This window comes from Lathamus discolor, chromosome 1 (genome assembly GCF_037157495.1).
Source record: "Lathamus discolor isolate bLatDis1 chromosome 1, bLatDis1.hap1, whole genome shotgun sequence".
Lineage (NCBI taxonomy): Eukaryota > Metazoa > Chordata > Aves > Psittaciformes > Psittacidae > Lathamus > Lathamus discolor.
The window spans coordinates 123,983,660-124,004,210 of record NC_088884.1 but is presented as its reverse complement, the minus strand read 5'-3'; the positions used below and the strand labels follow the sequence as shown (position 1 = coordinate 124,004,210).

The window sequence follows — 20,551 nt, the reverse complement described above, 5'->3', positions numbered from 1 at the left end:
GAGAACACACACTTGGGTTATGCTGCTAAAAGAGGCTGAGCACCCGCTATCCCCATCACCTTTGATCAGGTATCAGCACTTCACAGGGTAAGATTAATGGAGCCTTTAGGGAAGGTTTAGCAGGAAAAGTAACTGGGAAATACTGCTGGAGGATCAGTTTCACTGACATATAGAACTTTATAATTTTTGTTAAAATACACAGTTCAGTATGCAGTACAAACCCAGTGTCCAGGAGTGATTTACAATCTTCACTTCTGAACTACCATACACTTAACAATAAATGAATGGGGTATTCACTGAACTGGAAACCCCAAAGTGATGACTTTTAAGACTAATGAAAACTTCACACAACTAACTCTTGATGCATCTACCTGTCTCTTGTCACAATAGTACCTAAGCACCTTATGAAGAAGCAGCACCAGCAAGAACTTCCATAAAAAATTTCAATGGGTCAAAATTTCCAAGCAAATATTTCTCTCCAAACAAATCGACATAGTGATGGCAGAGAATTGTCAATGCTGATCATATTGCACAGTATCTTACTGTTGTGTTTCTCTCATGCATAACCTTAAAACATTCAGTATAATGAATTATAGCTTTTAATTATTCCCACTATAAAGCAAGTAGTAGTAAGAAAGTCCCACAGCACATTTCCCATTAAATACACATTTGTCATTGTATGAAATTATGCATATGAGCCTTCCAAAGGAATTACAAACCAGAAGAAAAGACTTCAGGTTAATTATGACCAGTTAGTTATACATAGTTATTTGTGAGGGCTAACTGGGAAAAACAGTGTTCTGTTTGCAGTCACTTCTGCTCTTTTTGAACTTGGGATATCGTCAGTTGTAAGCAAGTAAGACCTAACAATTCACACTTAGGAACAAAATATTTTTGTGATTAGAAAAACGTAAGTGTCTGCATATTTGGCATATATGTTCACCACATTCTCCCCAATAAATTAAACAAAACCACACAGACATAGTGAACCCAACCTTTGGCTGAACTAGTTTTCAGAATATAAAATAACTAATTAATGCAAAGGAGGCTGCTGGAAAAGTTGAGCACTTAGTTAACAATAGAGCTGTTGGGAATGGACCACCATTGTTGTTCCTAACACATGTGAGGGTGGGGGGAAGCATCATCGAGATACACTTGTCTACTGAAATACCAGGTCAGCTCTGGTTGCTGATAACTTTAATGGATGAAGAATAGTACCTGGCATTAAGGTGGCTGAAGTCCTAAATCAGTAAGATAAACGTTCTAGAAAAGCACTCGTTTGCTCTGCAAGGTGAGAAGAGGCTGTAACTCAACCCTTCCCCACACAGGTTAGAAAGGCTCGGTCAGGCACAGGGCGGGCAAGGGGCATGGCACCGGTCCCAGGATACGCGCTAAGACGAACCCGCACCGCGTACCGGTTGCGTTATGAGACACGCACGCGTGGGCTTGCACTGCTGAGAACCTAGCAGCTCGTCAGCAACCCCTCCTTCCACGGTCCCGCCTCGAAACCTTTGAGCCCCGATGAAATGCCCTCCGCAACTTCCGCGTCCCCGGCGGCGACGAACCGGGCACCGCGGCCGGTTCGACGCCGCCGGGGACGCGGAGAGGAGGCGGCAGGTCCAGCCCTGCCCGCCGCCGCTCCCACCTCAGCCGGAGGCACTAGGGAAGTGGGAAGTCCCAGAAAAGCAGGTCCCGGGTACCTTCCCCAGGTGAGGGAGCCGGGCGCAAGGCTCCGGCTCCGCTTGTCTTCGCTGCCCCAGGAGGGAGCAGGTGAGCCCGGGACTCCCACCTTCACGCCGTGAATAAGCCCAGACAAAGTTACCGTCTGGGGAGGGGGGAGGGAAATGTATTACACTTGGAAGTCACTCACCGGCTTTGCAAGGATCCTTATAATCTATCCCCTCAGCTTTATCCTCTTCAGTGAAATCGTAAGTGTAGTCATAATCAAGGCCAGAACAGGAGGAAGGCTTCCCACAGACAGTCCACCCGGCCAGCCACAGTGCCATCCTCCAGCAAAGCATTTTCATCCTCCCTCGGGCGGAGAGGTGGTAGGCAGGGTGCAGATGAATTAGGCGGCCGGCTCAGCTGTCCACGTCGGCTCGGGAAAGGAGGGTAAGGGATGAAGGAATCACAGGGTTTTGAGGGAGGTGTTTTGGGGTTCTTTTCCTTGTTCACCTGGAGGCTCTTCGAAGACACGGTGCTTAGGTAGCCCCAGTCAGACGGGTGTAACACGGAGCGAGAAGCATGAGAGCCGGTGCCCCTCTGCCCCCAGCCAGCCACCTCGCGGGGAGAAGTCGCTGGGTGGGCGCGGGGGGTGGACTCCGGCCGGGAGATCCTGTCTGTCAGGGCGCCCCCTCGCCTCTGTCAAACCCCAGCCAAACTTCCCGCGGAGGAGGAGGAGGAGGTGGCGGCCGCTGCTCGCGTCCCGCTCCGCGCCCGCCGACCCCGGTCCCGCTGCTGCTGCCAATAGATGGATCCGGGCTGCACATCAGCAAACTGCCGCGGGGAGAGGGGAGAAGAAAAAGAAAGAAAGAAAAAAGGAAAGAAAGAAAAGGGAGAGAAGGGGTGGGGTGCACTAGAGCAAACCGCGGAGCCCTAGTGATGGGAGGCAGCAGCTATGCTGGAGGAGGGAGCAAAGTGTCAGAGCTTCCCCCCCCCCCCCCCCCCTCCCCTGCACAAACACTTACTCTAAGCTCTGTCTCTGGTCTGTCCCCCCGCTTCTCCGTCCCCTTTTAACTTACGAAAACCTTACAGGCAACTAACACACAGTCGTCAGCATCCTGCTTACTTATTCATACAGTCAGGGTCAGGATCCGGGCTGCTTCTGATCTGCTCCCTTGATAGTCTTATGGAAATACACGCGCATTCACTATATGCCTCTATCTCCGTATAGCTTTCTCTCTAGATAAGCAGTGCATGGCATTTCAACAACAACAAAAGAATTGAGATCAGATAAAGCAATGCACACATAGACACCCGGCAGCCGAAAAAGCTGGAGAGAACGAGTGATGAGGAGGACGATGAGAAGAAGTAACTGCAATTTAGGAGACGGGAAAATAAGTCAGTGGCTGTGTATTTCTCCCACTGCTGCGGCTGCTTTGCAGTGTTAGCCCCATGAGCTGATGGGTGGGGGTTAAGGAGCGAGGGGGAGGGGGAAAGAGGAAAGTTTAAGCGTCCATAGTTTGCTTAAATCAGAGGAAGGCAATATAAAAGGTCCATTGGTCTCCACAAGTTCTGCCAAGGAGCTGGGAACCGGTTCCAAAATGAAAGTAAGAACAAACAAACAGAAGGAAAAAAAAATAGTCAAGGCAAACAAAAAGTAAAACTGCAGCAGGCGGCAGCGCTGGGATCCTGCAGCCGGGTTTTCCTGTTCTCACGTGGATCCCCAGGAAAGCGGCGGAGGTTTATTTTCCAAGCGAAGTTTCCGCGGGGCCTCCGCCCCGCTCCACTCCGCGGTGTCTTGCTCGGCTCCGCCGCGCTTCAGCGCCAAGGCGCCCCGAGCCGCTGCCGCCTGCGCGGGGCCGGCCTCTGGTTTGAAGCCCGAGAAGGGATCAGCGCGCAAAGCCTCATTTCAGCCGATCAACCTGGAGAGGGAGGGGGGAGGAGGGGCTGAGACGTGCTGCTGGAATAAAATAAGAGCGAGCGGAAAATAAATAAAATATATACATGTAGGTAGCTAAAGATCTCCCTCCCACTCCGCCTGCCTCCTCCCCTCCCCCGAGCCGGGCAGCTCCGATCCTGCAGAAACGCTTGAAACTGTTTCAGACCAAGGTGAGACTTTTCCGTAGCAAACTCTACTCCTCCTCCTTTTACGAGTTTCCATGGAAAAGGGCGGTGGGGGGGACAAGCGGTGGGAAGCGGGGAGTTTCTCCCGCTCCCATTTCGCCGGGGTGTCACATTTAACACGGACTTTTGAAAGGGTTGCCGCGAAGAAGCGGCTGCGTCTTCCTCTCATGTCCGAGCCCGCAGAGGCTCGCTATTGCCGCAAAACTTCCCGGTCGCCTTCCCCCTGTCGCAGGGGTGGAAATCCGGAGATAATCCCTTCCCCCGGCTGTGCCAGGAGCGCCGGCGCGCCCGTCACCGCTGCCTCGGGGCGCAGCGCCTCCCTGGCAGCCACCCTACGCGCCCCTTCTCTCCTTGGGTGCTGGCCGTCCGCTCCGCCCCAGGTGCTGCCGCGGGGTGAAGGGCGCTGGGGCAGCGGCGGCGGGGCTGAGGTGAAAGGCGGTTATGCAAGCTCCGGGTGGGCACTGCCTGCTATCGCCGCTCTCTGGGGACAGGCATAGCCTGCTATCGCCGCTACGGAGGCAGAGCTGCTCCCTGAAACGGGGGGAAAGGCGAGACAAAACGCGTGTTGCCTGCCCGGAGTCGCTCCGTCTGCCCCTTGCGTCTTACGAATGAAGGGTTAGCGTTGCTATAGATAGGTACTCTCGGCAGTTCATACCATTAAAACTGGAAAGGTCGGTTAAGACAGAGCTAATAACAGCTTAATAACAGAGCATATTAAGGAGTCTAGCACTGAGTAACGTCAGTGTCTTTGAAACATCCATATGTCGTGCTCCTTATGTTTTTTGGCATCCAGGTTGTGTCCATATTTCTTCCAACTCAGTCTTCTTGGTCCGGAGTCGAAAGCCAAGGAATGAGTAGCTGACACTGAAAGGCTGCAGGCTTCAGTAAGGCATAACTGTTCTCCGTCCCAGCAGTTCTGCTTGTCGTGCGTCACAAGGTCTGCAAAAAGCACCACACACTAGACCACAGAAAAGCCTGAGAAACTTGAATCCTGTCCCTTTCTTTCCCCTCTTCCTCAATGTAATTTCTGTGGCCAACCACCCTGGACGCATAGGACTGACTCCAAGGAAGTTATCAGAGACTCTTCCCATCAATCCATCAGGGCAGCTTCAGTGCTGATGGACTGCCTTAGCTTGCACAGTCCACAGTTTGGTGAGCTGTTATGCTGAAGAAACCAGTTTGATCCAATCTGTAACCTAGTTTGTTATTTTTTTTTTTGTGTCCAGAAAGGAGATAATTTCTCTTCCAGCAACATTAAATACCTGCTCACTTCATATATTGGACCTTCCTAACCTGGATTTGTTATTATTTCATATGTGCACACCTGTAAAAAGTTAATTTTCTTTCCCATCCTATGCACCTCCACCCCAAAAAGAAACAACCTCTGACAAGCACACATTTGTCAATAGAGCTTTAGAAACGCTGATTTTTCAAATTGCTTTACAGCCCTAGAAGAGGAATGTACAACATGAGATCTTAACACACCAGTCTCCCCAGTGAGGAGATTATTAGTCTCTGTGCAGTGGGAGATTAACTCTCCCAGCAAGGTGGGCACTGACGTCACCCTCGGCCTCCCACCAGCAATCTGCCCCAGCCTCAGCATCCCCAGCACAAGCAGAGCCGCACCAACGGCTTGCAGCCTTGAGGACAGCTGGCCTTTCAGAGCCCTGACTAAGACAGGAAGCAAACTCAGAAACACTAAATGGGAATCACGCAGAAATCTGGGCATGTAAGTGCTGTAACAAATAAGTGTGTGTATAGGTCAGGGTACAAGCTGCTTTCTGCTTGTAATCCAGAGAAGCTACATTAGAATTACTGCTTAGAATAAGCATTGCAGGTCTGCAGAAAACTATTCTAGATTGCTTAGGTATTAATATTCCCATCAGTCACATTAGCAAAAACCTTTCCTCATATTAACAGAATTTTTTTCCTAGTAACCAAACCAATTGACTTCTATTTTTTAATAAACTTTTTCCCTGTGTAACCTGTTAAATATTCAATCTAGCTTCTTTCATGATGCAACATTTTAAAATATTTGAAGTACAGAATATTTTTTTCTTATCACACATTCATGTCTACCATTCCAAAAAGCTCGCAACTCTGATAATCCATCTGACAACACAGTCAATCAAAAATCCATCCTACAGCCGTTTCCAAAGAAACGAATACATAACCAGGAAGACAGAATGCTTAAGCTGGAAGGAAACCAACCAAAGGAACACAACAACAGCAACAACAAAACTCCAAGCATTTTCGCTTTTCCTTTAAATTTCCTCATTTGGGAGTATATTACAGGGACATGGATATTGGTAAATGCACTTATATAAAAATACCATCACCACTTTTAATATTTCTTTTAATCCAGGAAGTTGGACGGTTTTCTGCTCTTCCCACACACACAAAAAAAAAGAACTTTAAAACAAGGACAAGTATGTAAGAAAGACAGACACAATCACAGAACTAAAAAATACATCTGAAACATCGTTGCTCACACCTCCTCCTCATTCTTTGGCTATCTGTCTCCTGCTTAGGCCTCCATCTCGTGTGGAGTTTTAGGTGGGTGGACACAATGGGCTTATTCACAAACATCAAGCTCAGCACATGCCTAAGGCTTTGAAGCCTGAAGACCATGGCTGGTCAGCTCCTTGGGACTGCAACTCCTGGGATTTTTCAGGAGTCAAACACAGTGAAATTCAGTGGGAGATGGTTACCTTCCTCCTTTTATCTCCTGATAAACCCATTCATGGTTTTCGAGGTACCTAGCCCACTTCTGAAACAACTGAAACTGTGTTTAAGTAGTTCCCAGTTCCCCAGATTGTTATTCTGTAGGGAGATACTGAAGATGAAAGTGCGTTGTGGCAAATAGACTGTTTACAGTAATAAACAGGCATGTACACAATCATGGTTAAGTAAACTACATAAACTTTTGAAGCACTCATGATCTTAACGGCAGAAAGCTCACCTGTGAAGCCTTATTTCTATGTTCTTTTCCCTGTCTACTTACGTATTATGAAAGCCATTCACTGCATGTTCACAGACAATTTTTTTCTACAGACCTTTGTGCTTAGTTAACAAGAACCCCTTCAATGTTATGTTTTGTGTTTTATTTTTGAATGCATGCCCCATGCTTTATTCATTACACACTTAGATCCTACTCTGCATACAGTTATTAATTTTCTCATGGGCTTTTTATGGGGCTTATTGCTGCAGTATCCCTGTGCTTCAGTAATATTTATTAGTTTAGTTTCATAATACACCCCTCAGATGGGAAACAGTTACAGATTGCCTGGTTTGATACCTTGTGGACCTGTCAGGACTTGGCACTATAGAAAACCCTATTTCTTCAAGGCCTAGCTCCAGATGCAATAATCTTACTCACCGAGTGTCCAAAACTACTTCCAATCAAACCCCAAAGTTTTCAGGCATCTGAAAATGAGCAGCAAATAATTAGCAAGAAGTATAATTTAAAAGCCTTGAACCAGCTTTGTCATGGAACTCTGCATCAGAGGCAATGGGTAAAACTCAAATTTCAAGTTGTTCAGATCTCTAAAGACTTCAGACACCATTTCCTCTTCCCATAATTCCTTTTCTTTAATACTTCCCTTCAGCTTCTAGAGTAAACCTGACCAGACTCCTGCCAGCAACAGCCCCATCATTAATCATAGAATCATAGAATAGTTAGGGTTGGAAAGGACCTTAAGATCATCAGGTTCCACCCCCTTCCCTGCCATGAGCAGGGACACCTCACACTAAACCATGTCACCCAAGGCTCTGTTCAACCTGGCCTTGAACACTGCCAGGGATGGAGCATTCACAACTTCATTGGGCAACCCATTCCGTGACTCCACAGAATCCATCCACCACTTGGAATCTTCTGCTCCTCCATGCAGTTAGCATGAATAGGTAGTCCTGTGTTTGAACCAGCATTTGAAAAGCTGTGTGACTCTCCACCACTGGATTTCACAGTTATTACTGGCAGAAGACGAACAGCAAATCTTGGGATCCCTTCCAAGTTGTGGGAGAGGGTGTTTTTTAATAGCACACTCCCATCTGCTTGCTTTCCATGTCCATGTTTTTGCCTTATCTTGGCTTGTTATTTCTAACCTGTCTTCATACCCTCTCCATTCTTGGCTGTTCATCCCAGGTTTGTTTTTCTTATCTAGTTAATGCTAGTGTTTGATTCTCATCCCTGCTCCAGCTGTCCTAGTTGCACTTTTCTTTAATTGTATTCTTGGACTCCTCATGCTCAGATTCATCTTCAGCTACAACAGGGCTGTTTTTCTGTTGTTTTGTTTTCACTCCCATTATCTAGTTGATCCTTTTCTCACCTGATTTAACTTCTAGTTATGTTGACATTCACCTTCTTTATCTGTTATTTACTCCAGGAATGCACCACCTTGCTCCTTGACCTTATTTCCCAGTTACAGAGTTATCCTAGCTCCAGCCCTTACGTTGTTGTTCAGGCAGTTTTTCTTGTCTGCAGTCCTCCAGCTACCTCTTCCCTTTCATTCTGTTACTCCTCAGGCTCAGTTTCTTCATGCAAACAATTTAATTGTTCCAAAAAGATATCCACCATTCCCACTGATAATTTCTCCTAATCACATCCCACAGTTTCTCAGGAGCTTTGTGCCAACTTTAGCACGCTGCAAGATCTGTTCTTCTTCGCCATCTATTCAGGTCAGCCAGCCTTCCCCTCCTATTCCCATAAGTACAGATGAGGTGCATTAAGCATGTGAAATCATCACTGCCTCTCAATAAAGTTCCAGATTCAAGCAAGGCACAGATCAAAATGATCATTAAAAGTGTCATTGCTGGTGAGACACTCATGTAAGAAGAGGGCTGCTAAAACTGTATGTGTTCAAGGCTGACTAAGGTGGTGGTTAAGTCCACAGTAATGTTTAAAGGAGAAAAAGGACATAAGCCTTGACATAAGGGCTAACATCCTCCTCCTTTCTGTTCTGCTCAAGATTTAACTACATTTCCTACATGCCAAGCATATGAAGCCCTTCTAAAAACACTGCTATAATTTTTATTAGGAGAAAACCCATGTATTTGCAAGTTTAATTTTCAAATACCTGGGTAATTTAAGCTAATGTTCTAAAAGAAAGATTGAAGAACAAAAATTTAAAACTGAAAAGATACCTAGCATGGAAATATCACATCTTTACAATTAAGCAAAGGCATAAAAGCAACTTAATAAACTGCAACAATGTGTATCAGCAGACAATGTCAGGGAATTTAATATTAGATACCCAACCAGACTCTGTTTATAACATCATGTGTATTACGCCCTCTCCATTTTTAATGCTCTAAAACCCACAGTAGAGCATAAAACTACATTGAGAACACACAGTGATGTTAAAACAAGTAATCAAGCAACAACAACAAAACCAGTGGTGCACTACTTAAATTGGAAACTGTTCTGTGTTTGCTCAGCATCCCTGATCCATCAAGCAATAAATCAATTTGCAGTAGCTGTGGACAGCTATTTAAACACAAGGCAAGAAAAGCTTAATTGTTAAAACAATGTTCAAAGCTAGAAGGCATAAGAGGTTACTATAGGAGGTCATATTAAATATTCACTTGTCTGAAACCAGCTGCATTCCAAGTATTAGGAGGCTCTCTGCCTTCTTCTTAATTAAAAACCAAAGTCTATGGGCTTTGAGCTTAGCAGAGCTTAGCTTGCAGTTCTTCAGAAGATAGAGACTGCCAGATGAAAAACTGACATCTCAGTGTTTTCCAACTTGATTTTGTCTGGTTTACTTTATTGTCTAGCATGCAAAAAAAAAAAAAAAAAAAAAAGCTAAAAGCTGTTTGTTTTGAACTTAGTAGTTTATTTTTACAAGTTGGTAAAGCATTCAGGATTCAATTCTCAACTTTGTAAGAGGCTGCTCCTTGTCAAAGTTGACAGCAAACCTGCATTTGACTTGCATAGGAGCTGAGCAGGATCACTAATCAATCATCATTCTGGACAGTGAATGGTGAACATTGTAGCTGGTGAACATAGTTACTTTGTCAATTATATGATAATGCAAGTTTAATAAACTGTAACAAAAATACTACTGCTTCCAGACCTGTCCACCCTTCATCTATGAAAACACGTTGCTGATAAGACTAGAAGTGACATTTGTTATTAGACTCACTAGGTGTACAGGGTTAATCTTACCCTCCAGTATTCAGCATGCTGTCACATAGCTGGGAGTAAGTGGCTGATTTTTGACAGAAGAAAGCCTCTAATGAGCCCGATCTTGAGTGACTGTTGAGCATTTTGATCTCCCATTCATTCCTAGAAGGTGAAGCAGCTCAGCCCCTTGCAGAACAGGATTCACTGTTTTGAGTCATACGCCACTTAGAGGAAAAACCTCTGGTTTAGTTTACATTGTAATTTATCAGTTATAATAACCTCTGTTGCTTACCGCAGAAAACATGTAACACTGAGATTGGAGGTAAGGAATAAAAGGAAATAGAGGAACCTTGCCCTAACTGGGGTTTTTACATAGACACTAAGTATTTTTCTAATACTGGATCATTGAAAATAAATTAAGGTGTAGCACCAACTCCCAGGCAGAAGAATGGCGATTGTTTTACAGAAAGCAGCAAGAAACTATGATAAAATCATTTCCAATTATAGCAATATTGTTCTGTAGTTATGAGCCTTCTCTTTATTCGTGGTAACATTTAAATAAGTTCTCCAAACAGCAGAAAACTTCTATCCATTTCAACATTGTCTAACATGTAGTTCCTTGATACAGGTAGTATAACCACTGAATTTTATGGTACAGCTATCCAAAAACCCCTTAGGTATATGATACCTAAGGTGGCTTAGCTAGTACATTTCCTAAACATAAGTGGCATAAGATCATAAATATCTATTGCAAAACTAATTTAATTGCATCCACATTATCCAGCTTTCTCAAAAAACTATCTGTACCCTGCTTGTTACCAATTCTTCTTTACTACAGTAGAACATTTTCCTAGACTATGCCAGCATAAGCTTCTTTTGAAATAAGACACTGATGCATCATTCAGCAATAATTAACCTGTCTGGAGGATTCTATCATTATATTGTACTTTAAAGACGGATGCTTTTTCACTCACCAAGGTGATAGTTTTGTGCAAACACCAATCAATATTTGCTCTAAGTAATACATTTTGCATTAATTACACATATATACAGATTATACATATGCATTACAATTCGAGCTCAACTTGCAGCCTTTTCAGTAGAGTTCAGCACACCAAGCCCTTGCAACTCTTTTTTCAATCCCTCCCCTCAAACCTATACAATTTGCAATATTAGAGATGTCACAAATGACCTATCAGAGATAGTTTTGGGCAAGTGTGTGCACATACACACGTACACACATTCACAGTATAAAGAACCTGAACTAAAATCTGAGATCAAAACACTTCCAAAATGAATCTAGAATATGGAACCACCGCCTACACAAAATGTTCAGCCTTCCAAGAAAAGGGTGAAAGAGGTCCCAGGCACCACTTACAAAGTTCTGTATTGCATATACAGAGTCCAGTCTGATTGTAAAAGCAGTATAGATTTTCTGTATGTGATTCATATCTGAAGACCCAAATTTACAATACACACTTCAGGCATCTACGTTTGGGTTTCCCATGTGCTGGTGGGAGTGCCCTTTTCAGATTAGGCACTGAAGCCTTTATGGGTTCAGACTTAGAACACTGCACATATGAACAACTCAGAATCTTTAAGTACAGAGTATAAATAAAGGTGTACGTTTGTACTTGTTTCTATTATGATGTAGAGCTGTCATAACAGGTAAGGTCTTTTAAAGTACTTGTGTGCCTGTGTATTTATTTATAAAAAAATTGCACTTACCACATAAAAATTGCACTTCCCAACAACTAAAATATTATCCCTAACTCGGTCTACCATAAGCCTCTTTTTCAGCAAGTGACATGAATAGTGGTATGCAGGACAGACATCACAGATTAATGCAGCAAAACACATTACCAAAATCCCTGTACTAGAAAAAATTGTAACATAAACCCTCATATTTCGCAAAAAATGCTAATGGTGAAAACAGAAATCTTCCTGGTTTAACGGTACTGAAGTAATAGCTCATGACTTCCGCATGATTCAGATAGTCTCCAGTTTGTGAAAAGCTCTTCTACTACAACTGCTCCTTCCGAAGCCTGTTTTCTTCTCCCTGAATGTATATATAAATATGCTGAAGGCCATTACTTTGTTACTCAGCTCTCTTTAGAAATTGATGCCGTCTGTTCATTTTTATTCTTATCCAGAAATTATTTCAATTGGTGTCAAATGTCAAACTATTTATTGAATACAATTTTGATTATTTGCATATTTCAGTTGACTCAGAATATGTCTGCCTGATGTATTTGTAATGAGTTCGCTACTCATTCAAATTCCATTGACTTCAATGAACTGCTCAGTTTGCCAATTGTCTCCATCAGTAAATTTGGATCTTTTGTTGTTACTGCTTGTTACATTTCTTTCTCTAACTTCATCCTCACTGTCACCAGAGTAACAGAATATTTGTCTGCTTGGGAAATAAAGACATTGGAAGATGCCTGAGGTTTGGTTGAAAAAGTAGCAAACTAGATGAGAAAGCTGTCCTCTGAAACCCAACCTGTGATTATATTTCAGTATCGGTGCTTTCACAGGGAATATTGTTGATGTAGCCTACATTTTTAAGGTAGTCCTGCAGAGACTGAAGACACAGTTAAGTTAGTAAAATAGTTTGCTAGAGAAGTGCTGACACATCAATAGCAGCTCAATAAATTCACTGTGGAAGAAGAGACTAGTACTTACAAATAAGATTTAGTATTAATTTTCAACAGTGAGCATTTAATGAGCATAAAATAGAAAATGCTGCCTAGCCAAATCTCCAGTTATTATCCAGATTAAGGACTGCAACAAAAATAATCCCACCTGCACCAGCATTAGGCCTTTCTTACAGATTACACATATTTAATAATAGTTAGATGCTGCCCTCTTCCCAGACTCAAGCCTCGTGTCCCGAACAAGCCCCGGTTTTAGCAAGCAACCAGAACCCCAAGAGAGAAGGGAACACAGCCGTGTTTTCCCAAGGGTGAGCCGCAGCCAGAGGATGACATGCCGGGTCCAGCATCCTTGCCCTTCCGAGCAGGTTGCGATTTTCTGGCATCCTGCGACCCCTAGTGAGAGCCCAGGGCGGCCGGGCAGCTGCCGCCCATCCCCGCGGCCTCGCTCCGCTCCCGGGCTGGCGCTGTGGTCTCCGGCCCATTCCTGCCAGGCACCATTTCCAGGTCATGGGCAAAACGCACCTCCAGGGATTTCCGTTTCCCCCATTAAGCGACTGAAAGGCTGCTATAAAACATCCTAATGCATCTCCTTTGGTTGCATTGGAACAATGTGCTGACTGTATTGCAACTTCACAAAATGCTGCTGTTTGCATAAACTCTCATGGCATGGGAAGGAAAGGTGAGAGACAGCACCCATCTCCTGCATATTGCCAAAAAGAAAGAAAATTGCCAGCTACTCCTCAGTGGCTTTTCTTCATAACTGCGTACATGTAAGGCTTTAAGCCTTTGCAAATAACAACCAGCAAGGAAACAATATTCGTTTGCCTGATGGTGTTAGGAAATATTGGTGAGAAGTCAGTCTCACAGCATTTGAAATTGCAAGCCAAGCTTTTTGCTGTTGTCATCATGCTCAGAGCCACCAGAACAATGGTGTTTAAAACAACGATTGATGCTGATCTAAACACATACATGAATAAAAAGCTGAAAATGTAAACATGCAATTATTGAAGAGGGAAGGGTATTTTTTAATTTGGTTCAGTTCCCTCAACTAAGATCAAGTCAGTATTCATATACAGGCATCAGAATATGCTAGTATATACACATAATATTATGTATCAATCTAGTTTATGCACTTAGTATACACACACTTTTAGTGACACATAGTATGAAATGAGAAGTTTGCTGGTTTCATTCATATAGTTATTAATAAAACTTACAAATAATTCTACCTAATGCTAAAAATAAATGTGCCAAAACTTTAATGTGCTTTTTTTTTTCTTTTGGAGAGTCACAATATGTATTAGTCTAAATAGTTTCCTTTTTCAATTGAAAGATCTTGACAATCTGACTGGTAAAGCAGTTATCTATCTCAGATGAAAAGATTCCAGGATATGAAATGTGCTTGTTTTTCAAAGACACGTATCTTTTGATAGATTCATTTCTGAAGAAGCTGTAGAGGCCTAGAATAAGGGCTTTTCATTCAGCCTTTCACAGCAAAGTAATTATGACTTGCCTTCAGTGAAAAGTGTTGCCTTCTGATTTGTAGCTCTCTATGTTTAAAAGACCCCTAAGCTCAAAGGCAAGCTTTCTAGTCATTCAGTCTTCCTGCAGGAAACTTACATTTGCTCAGGAGTTGGGTCCAAGCCATACCTAGAACCAAAATTAAAGATTTCCAAGACGTTCAGCAGTTCAGATCTGGAAACCTACTTTAAACTTTCTCAAACAATTTTCTTTGGGAGCTAAAATTCTTTCAGATGTTTGAAATTCTACCAGAAGTTTGTGTAACAGGAGCATGGATAACATGACTATCAGACAAACCCACAATTACCATCTGCCATTTTTCCAAAGCTTCTTTTAAACGGCTTAGTGCCTCCTAGCCCCTGGTCACTTTGCTAAATCACCATTTTAAGCAATGTACTGTCAAGCCCATAAGTGGCCTCTGAGAAAATGACTAGTGCAGAGAATTCATGGGGAGTTCTTCTATGTATTTAGAATACCTATCATATGCTTAGAAGGCAAGGAGTCCACCTTCCTGCACCAGTGCCATATTATTGTATAATATTGCATTGTTATTGCATAACCCATAATAGCACATTGATGAACAAACACTCAAGAAAAGAGCTAATCTCTCCTCAATATACTAGGCTAATTTTTCTTCAACTTTGCTGCACATATGGGCAATCTCTTATACGGAAGTTTTTATAGGCCTGTTTACCTGAACGCAGAAGCTGCAAACCCCAGTAATACTAATATAATCCTATTGTGTCCCAGCAAGGGAGAGAGAAGAAACAGCCCATCAGAGGCAGTAACCCTGGCTCTGTGCAGCAATGCACATCATGGTGATGGCTTCGTTTATAGCTGTTGGGTCATCCACAGCTGTATGAATGAATTTGTAGAAAAAAAAAATATTTTAGTGCAATTGGAAGTGTGCCTTACTGAAAGTAAATATATAATTTTTCAAGCATATGTTTTATGTTCAATATTTAACTGATTTACCAAGGAATGACCCAAACAGAAGATAAAGATTTAATTTTTGTTAACAGTTATAAGAGCTTGCTTTAAATTGCTTGTTCTTTTACCAAATAATTCTGGAAATTCTCATGGAAAATGCAAATTCTAAGTTGATATTTACATACATTCTCTGTAGGTGTCAGCATTGCTTTATATTGTTGGCAAGAACTGTATTTTTTTCTTCTCAAAGAAAGAAGGAAGAGACTTTTCATTCTCTAAATGAAAGATAATTTCTCTGCTGTCAGTTTGTCTTTTAACACCCATTTCAGACCAAGAGATTTAATGCTATATTCTGTAGGGGCACCTACAGTAAATGTACAGAAAAAGCCTACATTGTTTTCCTGTGCACCTGTTTGCAGTTTTAAGATGTTTTTATTCCATACCAGTTGTTTTCTGTATGAACACAAGGTTCATGTAACACAAAGGTTTCTCAAATGTTGCAAGGAGCAACAATTCAGTGATGCTGAAAAAACTGTCAGTCTCCTTTCTTTACACAGACTGTAGGGGAATAATGGACCAGAATAAGTCCTTATAATTTGCTAGGTGGAGAGCCACCATAGGGCAAATGCTGTGCAATACTTTCATTCATAAACTTAGCCATGAAAAATAAAAGTATGCCACTGAGATGTGTTGATAATATACTATTGAGATGAATTATCTATGCAGAAGGGAACTGTACTACCATACTAGAAGTGAATGACTTTGGGAGCCAAAGTCATAGTAATTGGATAAAAATAAATTGTACAGAGTACAAGGTCATAAATAAAGGGCAACAACAAGAATTCTTTCTGGGATCTCAGATATAAAGTGTGATCACTGAGAAATATGGATTAAATAGTCAAACAAAATGATTATCAACCTCCTGTATACATGAAAAAGAAATACAATCCAAGCATCAATAAGGCAAGGTCTTTCCAGTAAAAAAAAAAAGGGGGGGAGGGAGCAACATTGATGACAGTATTATAACCTCAAGTGCATATATTATTTGAGTATAAACTTGACCATTCTTTTGATCAAAGGAATGGAGAGCTCTTCTGGGAAGCTATTAAGAGATCCCTTCAAACTGTGTAAAGGGATATGTTAGTTTCCTATACAAGCAGTGAGAAAAATTACTTACATAACAAAAATAACAACACAAGAAAAAAAAGAAAATGGCTACAAACTGATCAAGACAGACATCAGAATTAGGAGAGAGATTCTGACACAGGCATGCAGGAGGAATAATGAAGTAATAAATCCCAAATGGAAACGTATTACCTGTTTGCTTGGTCTAAGAGTACGATGGAGTCCAAGCACCAAGGAGATCCCAATAGCTCAATCTCTTTCATTTGCATTACAGGTTTGAACCAAGGTTTGTCATCAATGCTATACCATTATCTATTGATGAAGCCAAGTGGTACTTACAGCCATAGGTTGTGGGCAGTTTTAGTTGGTCTATTTGAAAGTGAAAATGGAATAGATGAGAGGGTTTTTTGCAATAGTTGTCTCAGAATCTATTAAAGCCAAAATTATCCTTCACTACAAGTGACAAGCACCTTGATCACAGAGACTTCTCAGTGTTGGCTGGCTCACAACCAATGTTTTAAAGTTACAGCATTTTTACTTAGATGTGTATTTCCCATAGCACATTTACTTAAGTGCAAATTTTACCTGCATATTTACATAACACTCTTTAGAAAATGTTGCTTCTGAAGATTTGTTTATATATATATATATACTTTTTATCTTCTCTCACCCTCTCTCAACATGTCTCTAATAAATTTGTCTGTAAAACAGAGGAGCTATACTGTTTTATTTTTAGGTCATCTTAAAAGTACATAGAGGCTCCTATTAATGGCACGGCAGAATGCTGCATTTTCTATAACTCTGTGGCTGCAGCATCTTGTCTGTATCACAGATTTGCCCTTGGGCTGCAGAATAAACAAAGAGAGTATTTATAGCCCTTCTCATACAAAGAGATCTGATCATTCAAAAAAAAAAAAAAAAAAAAAAGCAATGAATTGCACAGTACTTTCTATACCCCCAGGCTTGCTACTAATATTAGTGTTAAGGAAAAGCTGATGTCACCTGATCTGTCATAGTCTCTGCTTTTACATCTCTGGATGACACTAGGCCAGAAAGGTTAAGTATTATTTTTGCATTCATTTATTTGAACACAGTTCTATTGTTATGACAGATTTAGAAATAATGTCCTCCACGTGAATTACATCAGATTGCTATAGTTGATACAGGAAATAGGAAAAATCAAAGTAACACTTCTCAGAATCTATCCAATGAAAGATTTAAGGAAACAGACAGCTCTGACCATTTGAAATGACCTGTAATTGGTACTGTTACTAAATAAGAGAAGCTGGAGATGAGGTAGACAAAACCCTAAATTACACTTACACCCTTTCCTTCCCCACCCCCCACCACCAGACTGTAGTTTGATTCTAACACAAGAATCAGAAAATTATTGGAAGGTTCAGAGTTTCTTGTTCTTAAAGCCTAAGCCTGACAGAATAAACTCTATGACTTAACTGGCCTTCTCTGGCTATCTCAAAGTAATTTTCTACTCTCTAGACCCAACATCCTTGGCTTTGGAGGAGTCTGATTTAAGCTACAGCTTACAAACGTAGCACACAGCATGGCTGTGCTTTTGTGAGAGCACCCCTGGCTGGAAGCCTCACTTACTCAGCTGGATTGACTCCTCCGTGGCTTAGGGTACTTGCACTGTGATGACAGCAATATTCCCCTTCCCATCTGTGCTGAGTACATGCACTTCCATGCTTACAATCACAGCCACATCCGGACCCTCCTGAACCCTGGAATATTCTCATAAAGCTCAGTCATTATTATCCTGGACTAGGGTTGATTACTGTGAATAAAAATTCAAGTAAAAACATCCGATATGTGTTTATGATTTTACCTAGCTTCCATGATGAATAGCTACTTAAAAACAAGATAAAATTTTATGGCTCTAAAAAATAATCATTCAGCAGAACTAGTAGAATAATCTCCCTTTGTTACCCTTCCCCTTGCCGTAAGAAACACCAAATCCAAAATTCAAGCTTTCACTGAAAAGAAAACTTTTTGATGTTTAGATCCTTTAAAACAAACTGCTAAAATGCAGTACAATGACAGATTGGATAAATGCTGACATGCAAGGAAGTATTTTTAGACTACTAATATGTTCATCATTCATTACATTTCACCATATAATAGTTGAAGAGAAAATGGGAGTATTTACTAAGCGATCAACCACTTAGAAAATAAGAGTACAAATTTGTAAATCTCAGGTTGCTTTCTTCAGTGGTTTTGGTTCAGTTACTTCAAAACATGGAGACTATAAACCGGTAATATCTCAGAAAGTTGAGAACCCCCTATGAGCTGTGGCCTAGAGACCCTGTTTGTATTACTGAAGGTGAAGGAATATGTAGGTGTCAGAGATTCAAAAAATAAAAATAAAAATTCTTTTTTTGGTATTATTTTACTAAGATTTAGAGAAAAAATATTCAAATTTTAGCAATAATTAATCTGAGCAGACTTGTATTTGCAGTCCAACTTCTAAGTACATTATGGATCTTACTCTTTATTGATTAGGCCCTTACGAAATAATACTTAGTTATGCAGGAACAGAGGCCAACTGAATTACTTCTACTTTGTTCTAGAATAAGGAAAAAAAATAGCCCTGGCGACATCACTGTTGCATTGTCTAAACTGATGCCTAAAAATAGGTGTTAAAATGGAAATGGAAAGGACAACCACAGCGAGTTACATGTAAACCAGACTAGGTGCAAGTTGAATACATGAGAGCTGATACACCAGTTTCATTTGGGCTCTGATTTTAAAAGAATACCTTACAATTGAAAATAAATTAGATTATTCCAAAAGATTGCAAAGGAAACAACTCCTTCACAGCCAGTTTGCAGTAGGATATACAAATGAAAATAAATTAGATTATTCCAAAAGATTGCAAAGGAAACAACTCCTTCACAGCCAGTTTGCAGTAGGATATACAACTGAGCATCAAAGATAAATACAAACTGTCATCATAAATTAGGAAACCTATAATTAAGTAGTAAGGTAGCTTGCACTAGTATTTCATATCCGTATACACCAAAGACTGATTTACTCTTGGTCACTTTTTATAGTTTTCTATTTAACAGTTAACTATTAGATGTGTGTATAGAGATAACTTTGTTAATAATACATCAGATAGATGCAAGAGCATAGAATATGAAGTATTGAAAGCACAAGATGCATTTATACAACTCCCTTACAACACAGCTCTTCATTGTGATTGCACACATTTTCCTCAATGTGCAAGAATGAACAGTGCCCACTGAATTCAACATTTTGTTTGATATTGGTAGTATGGAATGTGGACCCATGCCCTCAGATTTCTAGGAAAATTAGGTGTTCGCAGTTAATGGATACCTGAGAAACAGTTTTTGCTTCTTCTTCCCCAAAAGTGTACCTCACAATTTTTTTTCTTGGCAAATACAATGATAGAAACTCATTCTCCAAGGCAATATACATTTCCTCAGCTACAAGACCATCCTTTCTTTTCTTGACATCCCAGCTCATTCAAAACACACATCCCAACTTCTTCAACAATTGAGATGAGGCTTACAAACAACAGACTCACTGTATTGTGCTGATTCATTCCAAGCAGTGTTCATCCTGCACACTAAATGAGGCAGGGTCCTGTGGGAAAACAAAGAATGAGATCATGTAATTAAAGACTATCTCATAATGGACATGAGGATTGAACTATAATGGCCCCAACAGTCTTAAATCTATTTAAGTGATTAAGACTACAAGTTATTTTAATATTGTTTTCTGAATATAAACATCAAGAGTTCTGAGCAAAGACATTTAAAAATAACCAAAAACCGCAAGCCAAAAAGCCAGCCACATGGAAACATATCAAATACTACTGTATGGTGTGCAAGGAGAACTACCAATAGATCCAGCTGGAGGGGAAAACAGCAACACTGCTATTTTGATGGAACATCTTTTTATTCTCAATTTGCCTACCCATAAATATTTACATTTTTCCCAGAGATGTTTCAATGTTAATGAAATTCTGCCAGATTAAACTATTTTCAAATCCTGCATTCTGATTCCACCAGCTCACATGCATGCTCACTCCAGAAGGATACTGATGAATCTATCCATATTCCCCAGGCCACCAGTCTACCTGACAAACACATAGATTCTGCAGATTCTGCTCCCAGCCTTGCTGTTCGTCTGCTGAGTGCTCTGTCAAGTCAGGCACGGAATGGTAATTTCATTCTGAAGAAAATTTAGCTTTTTGTAAGAGTTCTAATTAAAAAGCGTTAAGCTTCCAAATCTCTCATAAAATGGACACCAGCCCTCCCTCCCCCAGCACAGCTCTCTGGTACACGTAGTACTTGTTTTCAAGCTGAAAGCCTGAACAACACAAGGGTGTTCCTTATTCATTGACTCTTTCCCAGAGTAGGATCTT

General features: G+C 41.3%; 1 protein-coding gene across 11 annotated transcripts in view; it reads right to left on the bottom strand.

Annotated features, from left to right (window-relative positions):
* Nucleotides 1–20,551, bottom strand: part of TLL1 (tolloid like 1) — a 151,035-nt gene that overhangs the window by 130,024 nt on the left and 460 nt on the right. For 2 of the 11 annotated variants that reach the window (XM_065694037.1, XM_065694039.1), the window contains exons 2-4: nt 19,709–19,767; nt 2,688–4,725; nt 1,871–2,496 (exon numbers count right to left, since the gene is read on the bottom strand). In XM_065694037.1, coding sequence (XP_065550109.1) covers nt 1,871–2,027 — 157 coding nt within the window. In that variant the 5' untranslated portion in view covers nt 2,028–2,496; nt 2,688–4,725; nt 19,709–19,767. Of the gene's footprint in view, nt 1–1,870; nt 2,497–2,687; nt 4,726–7,165; nt 7,213–14,187; nt 14,212–19,708; nt 19,768–20,263; nt 20,303–20,551 lie in introns of those variants that run through there. The other 9 variants (XM_065694047.1, XM_065694085.1, XM_065694030.1 and 6 more) reach the window with 8 other exon arrangements.